The sequence below is a fragment of the Nanorana parkeri genome, unplaced genomic scaffold (assembly GCF_000935625.1).
Source record: "Nanorana parkeri isolate BGI_ZX_2015 unplaced genomic scaffold, ASM93562v1 scaffold4314, whole genome shotgun sequence".
Lineage (NCBI taxonomy): Eukaryota > Metazoa > Chordata > Amphibia > Anura > Dicroglossidae > Nanorana > Nanorana parkeri.
Window position 1 is genome coordinate 2,551 of NW_017310577.1, and position 6,228 is coordinate 8,778.

Here is a 6,228-nt window from a genome sequence, read left to right on the forward strand (position 1 = left end):
CTGTCCAGCTTCATGGCGGAGTTGTCCTCGGTGCGGTCAGAACTTCTGGGCTTTCTGACGCACGCTCTGCTGGGGGACGGCCTGGCTGCAGAGTATCTCATCTTCCACCTCATCTCCACCGTGTGAGTATTGTCCGCGTCCTCGCACTGCGCACTACATGGGCCCCTCTGACCGTCGCCCTTGGGACCCCTCTGACCGTCGCCCTTGGGACCCCTCTGACCGTCGCCCTTGGGACCCCTCTGACCGTCGCCCTTGGGACCCCTCTGACCGTCGCCCTTGGGACCCCTCTGACCCTCGCCCGGGGGACCCCTCTGACCCTCGCCCGGGGGACCCCTCTGACCCTCGCCCGGGGGACCCCTCTGACCCTCGCCCGCGGGACCCCTCTGACCCTCGCCCGCGGGACCCCTCTGACCCTCGCCCGCGGGACCCCTCTGACCCTCGCCCGCGGGACCCCTCTGACCCTCGCCCGCGGGACCCCTCTGACCCTCGCCCGCGGGACCCCTCTGACCCTCGCCCGCGGGACCCCTCTGACCCTCGCCCGCGGGACCCCTCTGACCCTCGCCCGCGGGACCCCTCTGACCCTCGCCCGCGGGACCCCTCTGACCCTCGCCCGCGGGACCCCTCTGACCCTCGCCCGCGGGACCCCTCTGACCCTCGCCCGCGGGACCCCTCTGACCCTCGCCCGCGGGACCCCTCTGACCCTCGCCCGCGGGACCCCTCTGACCCTCGCCCGCGGGACCCCTCTGACCCTCGCCCGCGGGACCCCTCTGACCCTCGCCCGCGGGACCCCTCTGACCCTCGCCCGCGGGACCCCTCTGACCCTCGCCCGCGGGACCCCTCTGACCCTCGCCCGCGGGACCCCTCTGACCCTCGCCCGCGGGACCCCTCTGACCCTCGCCCGCGGGACCCCTCTGACCCTCGCCCGCGGGACCCCTCTGACCCTCGCCCGCGGGACCCCTCTGACCCTCGCCCGCGGGACCCCTCTGACCCTCGCCCGCGGGACCCCTCTGACCCTCGCCCGCGGGACCCCTCTGACCCTCGCCCGCGGGACCCCTCTGACCCTCGCCCGCGGGACCCCTCTGACCCTCGCCCGCGGGACCCCTCTGACCCTCGCCCGCGGGACCCCTCTGACCCTCGCCCGCGGGACCCCTCTGACCCTCGCCCGCGGGACCCCTCTGACCCTCGCCCGCGGGACCCCTCTGACCCTCGCCCGCGGGACCCCTCTGACCCTCGCCCGCGGGACCCCTCTGACCCTCGCCCGCGGGACCCCTCTGACCCTCGCCCGCGGGACCCCTCTGACCCTCGCCCGCGGGACCCCTCTGACCCTCGCCCGCGGGACCCCTCTGACCCTCGCCCGCGGGACCCCTCTGACCCTCGCCCGCGGGACCCCTCTGACCCTCGCCCGCGGGACCCCTCTGACCCTCGCCCGCGGGACCCCTCTGACCCTCGCCCGCGGGACCCCTCTGACCCTCGCCCGCGGGACCCCTCTGACCCTCGCCCGCGGGACCCCTCTGACCCTCGCCCGCGGGACCCCTCTGACCCTCGCCCGCGGGACCCCTCTGACCCTCGCCCGCGGGACCCCTCTGACCCTCGCCCGCGGGACCCCTCTGACCCTCGCCCGCGGGACCCCTCTGACCCTCGCCCGCGGGACCCCTCTGACCCTCGCCCGCGGGACCCCTCTGACCCTCGCCCGCGGGACCCCTCTGACCCTCGCCCGCGGGACCCCTCTGACCCTCGCCCGCGGGACCCCTCTGACCCTCGCCCGCGGGACCCCTCTGACCCTCGCCCGCGGGACCCCTCTGACCCTCGCCCGCGGGACCCCTCTGACCCTCGCCCGCGGGACCCCTCTGACCCTCGCCCGCGGGACCCCTCTGACCCTCGCCCGCGGGACCCCTCTGACCCTCGCCCGCGGGACCCCTCTGACCCTCGCCCGCGGGACCCCTCTGACCCTCGCCCGCGGGACCCCTCTGACCCTCGCCCGCGGGACCCCTCTGACCCTCGCCCGCGGGACCCCTCTGACCCTCGCCCGCGGGACCCCTCTGACCCTCGCCCGCGGGACCCCTCTGACCCTCGCCCGCGGGACCCCTCTGACCCTCGCCCGCGGGACCCCTCTGACCCTCGCCCGCGGGACCCCTCTGACCCTCGCCCGCGGGACCCCTCTGACCCTCGCCCGCGGGACCCCTCTGACCCTCGCCCGCGGGACCCCTCTGACCCTCGCCCGCGGGACCCCTCTGACCCTCGCCCGCGGGACCCCTCTGACCCTCGCCCGCGGGACCCCTCTGACCCTCGCCCGCGGGACCCCTCTGACCCTCGCCCGCGGGACCCCTCTGACCCTCGCCCGCGGGACCCCTCTGACCCTCGCCCGCGGGACCCCTCTGACCCTCGCCCGCGGGACCCCTCTGACCCTCGCCCGCGGGACCCCTCTGACCCTCGCCCGCGGGACCCCTCTGACCCTCGCCCGCGGGACCCCTCTGACCCTCGCCCGCGGGACCCCTCTGACCCTCGCCCGCGGGACCCCTCTGACCCTCGCCCGCGGGACCCCTCTGACCCTCGCCCGCGGGACCCCTCTGACCCTCGCCCGCGGGACCCCTCTGACCCTCGCCCGCGGGACCCCTCTGACCCTCGCCCGCGGGACCCCTCTGACCCTCGCCCGCGGGACCCCTCTGACCCTCGCCCGCGGGACCCCTCTGACCCTCGCCCGCGGGACCCCTCTGACCCTCGCCCGCGGGACCCCTCTGACCCTCGCCCGCGGGACCCCTCTGACCCTCGCCCGCGGGACCCCTCTGACCCTCGCCCGCGGGACCCCTCTGACCCTCGCCCGCGGGACCCCTCTGACCCTCGCCCGCGGGACCCCTCTGACCCTCGCCCGCGGGACCCCTCTGACCCTCGCCCGCGGGACCCCTCTGACCCTCGCCCGCGGGACCCCTCTGACCCTCGCCCGCGGGACCCCTCTGACCCTCGCCCGCGGGACCCCTCTGACCCTCGCCCGCGGGACCCCTCTGACCCTCGCCCGCGGGACCCCTCTGACCCTCGCCCGCGGGACCCCTCTGACCCTCGCCCGCGGGACCCCTCTGACCCTCGCCCGCGGGACCCCTCTGACCCTCGCCCGCGGGACCCCTCTGACCCTCGCCCGCGGGACCCCTCTGACCCTCGCCCGCGGGACCCCTCTGACCCTCGCCCGCGGGACCCCTCTGACCCTCGCCCGCGGGACCCCTCTGACCCTCGCCCGCGGGACCCCTCTGACCCTCGCCCGCGGGACCCCTCTGACCCTCGCCCGCGGGACCCCTCTGACCCTCGCCCGCGGGACCCCTCTGACCCTCGCCCGCGGGACCCCTCTGACCCTCGCCCGCGGGACCCCTCTGACCCTCGCCCGCGGGACCCCTCTGACCCTCGCCCGCGGGACCCCTCTGACCCTCGCCCGCGGGACCCCTCTGACCCTCGCCCGCGGGACCCCTCTGACCCTCGCCCGCGGGACCCCTCTGACCCTCGCCCGCGGGACCCCTCTGACCCTCGCCCGCGGGACCCCTCTGACCCTCGCCCGCGGGACCCCTCTGACCCTCGCCCGCGGGACCCCTCTGACCCTCGCCCGCGGGACCCCTCTGACCCTCGCCCGCGGGACCCCTCTGACCCTCGCCCGCGGGACCCCTCTGACCCTCGCCCGCGGGACCCCTCTGACCCTCGCCCGCGGGACCCCTCTGACCCTCGCCCGCGGGACCCCTCTGACCCTCGCCCGCGGGACCCCTCTGACCCTCGCCCGCGGGACCCCTCTGACCCTCGCCCGCGGGACCCCTCTGACCCTCGCCCGCGGGACCCCTCTGACCCTCGCCCGCGGGACCCCTCTGACCCTCGCCCGCGGGACCCCTCTGACCCTCGCCCGCGGGACCCCTCTGACCCTCGCCCGCGGGACCCCTCTGACCCTCGCCCGCGGGACCCCTCTGACCCTCGCCCGCGGGACCCCTCTGACCCTCGCCCGCGGGACCCCTCTGACCCTCGCCCGCGGGACCCCTCTGACCCTCGCCCGCGGGACCCCTCTGACCCTCGCCCGCGGGACCCCTCTGACCCTCGCCCGCGGGACCCCTCTGACCCTCGCCCGCGGGACCCCTCTGACCCTCGCCCGCGGGACCCCTCTGACCCTCGCCCGCGGGACCCCTCTGACCCTCGCCCGCGGGACCCCTCTGACCCTCGCCCGCGGGACCCCTCTGACCCTCGCCCGCGGGACCCCTCTGACCCTCGCCCGCGGGACCCCTCTGACCCTCGCCCGCGGGACCCCTCTGACCCTCGCCCGCGGGACCCCTCTGACCCTCGCCCGCGGGACCCCTCTGACCCTCGCCCGCGGGACCCCTCTGACCCTCGCCCGCGGGACCCCTCTGACCCTCGCCCGCGGGACCCCTCTGACCCTCGCCCGCGGGACCCCTCTGACCCTCGCCCGCGGGACCCCTCTGACCCTCGCCCGCGGGACCCCTCTGACCCTCGCCCGCGGGACCCCTCTGACCCTCGCCCGCGGGACCCCTCTGACCCTCGCCCGCGGGACCCCTCTGACCCTCGCCCGCGGGACCCCTCTGACCCTCGCCCGCGGGACCCCTCTGACCCTCGCCCGCGGGACCCCTCTGACCCTCGCCCGCGGGACCCCTCTGACCCTCGCCCGCGGGACCCCTCTGACCCTCGCCCGCGGGACCCCTCTGACCCTCGCCCGCGGGACCCCTCTGACCCTCGCCCGCGGGACCCCTCTGACCCTCGCCCGCGGGACCCCTCTGACCCTCGCCCGCGGGACCCCTCTGACCCTCAGTTTCCTGTTTGGCAGGTACGCTCGGAGGGATGTGCTGCCGCTGGGGAAGTTCTCTCTGAATCTGAGCGGCTGTCCTCGGAGTGGAGACTACGCGCAGCACTTGTACCGCGTGGTGGAGCAGCTGGTGCCGGCGGTAAGATGGCGGCTTCCTCTCTCAGATACGTTGATGATGTCGTACATCCGTCCGCTGCACATAGACATCTTCTTGTCTTTCTTTGCTCGCAGTCCTATTACCTCCCGATGACCATTGAGAACATGAACGGCCTTCGCTTCATCCCCCAGAAGGATTACACCGCCAACCGCCTGCTGAGCGGCGTCCTGCAGCTCTCCTCTCACACGTCGCTATTGGTGGATGAGACTCTGCTGGAGCAGGGCCAGCTGGACACCAAGGGTCAGTGTATGAAAGGGTTAATGTGGCCAGAGATCCCTATATTCCCATGTGTACCTCCCTCATCTAGTGTCTGCCTCCCCCCCCCACCCCGTTCAGGCAGGTGACAAAATGGTGATCATAATGCATGCCGATCCCTCCTCACTGCTGACCGGCCGATCGCTGCCATGTCTTCATATTTCATGTTCCACGTCACTGGAAGGTTTCCTGAGCCCCCGGATGTGTGTGCGCGCACCGACACTTCCAAGTCACCGACGAATGTGAAACGCATGATTAGGTTTTCCCAGCGCGCTGCCGGCACAGATCCCTCTGCAGTGGGCCGATCACGCGGGTCGCCGCTCTAGTAGATGATTGGGGATCCCGCCTTTTCTTTAACCCCTTCGTGACGGGAGACGTACGGTGTACGTCCTGTCACTTTGTGCCTATGTGACTGGCCACGTACACTGTACGCGACCAGTTCTATCGGGCTTTGTAATGCCGGTAACCGCTAATTCTCATTCATTAATGTCTCAGTATTGAGGCATTAATTAACCCCTTCATGACTGAGGCCCTTTTTTCATTTTTTGCACCCATGTTATATTCCACATTTTAGGCCTGAAAATTTACGTAAAACCCCCCAACATAATATATTTTCTGAATGCCAAGACCCTATAGAATAAAATGGTGGTAGTTGAACATTTTTATGTTGCGCAATATTAGCGCAACTCCTTATTAAACCCCAAAATTTTGTGACAAATTTAATTAAATGCCCCAAAACACAACAAATTACCCATTTTTTTAATGAAATATAAAAGATGAGGTTACAACGAGTAAAACGATACCCAACATGCCCAGTTTACAGATTGCGTGCGACCGTGAAACGGCGAAAAACTGCAGTACCCCAAAAAGTCAATAAAAGACGCTTTAAAAGCCCCCACAGGTCATCAATTTAGAGATACCCCAAAATACTGGCCCTAGAATTATTGCTCTCACTCCGGCGTGCGCGGCGATACCCAACATGTGTAGCGCGTTCGTCGTTTTCATGCGTAGGCGCACCCGACGCGTGTTTACGTGG

At 71.7% G+C, this 6,228-nt stretch overlaps 1 protein-coding gene across 1 annotated transcript in view; it reads left to right on the forward strand.

Annotated features, from left to right (window-relative positions):
* Nucleotides 1–6,228, forward strand: part of MCMBP (minichromosome maintenance complex binding protein) — a gene marked incomplete at its 5' end in the record, with an annotated part of 14,318 nt that overhangs the window by 2,502 nt on the left and 5,588 nt on the right. Inside the window, 3 exons of the mRNA XM_018575639.1 lie at nucleotides 9–122; nucleotides 4,802–4,919; nucleotides 5,012–5,177. Of these exons, the coding sequence (XP_018431141.1) occupies nucleotides 9–122; nucleotides 4,802–4,919; nucleotides 5,012–5,177 (398 nt within the window). The remainder of the gene's footprint in view (nucleotides 1–8; nucleotides 123–4,801; nucleotides 4,920–5,011; nucleotides 5,178–6,228) is intronic.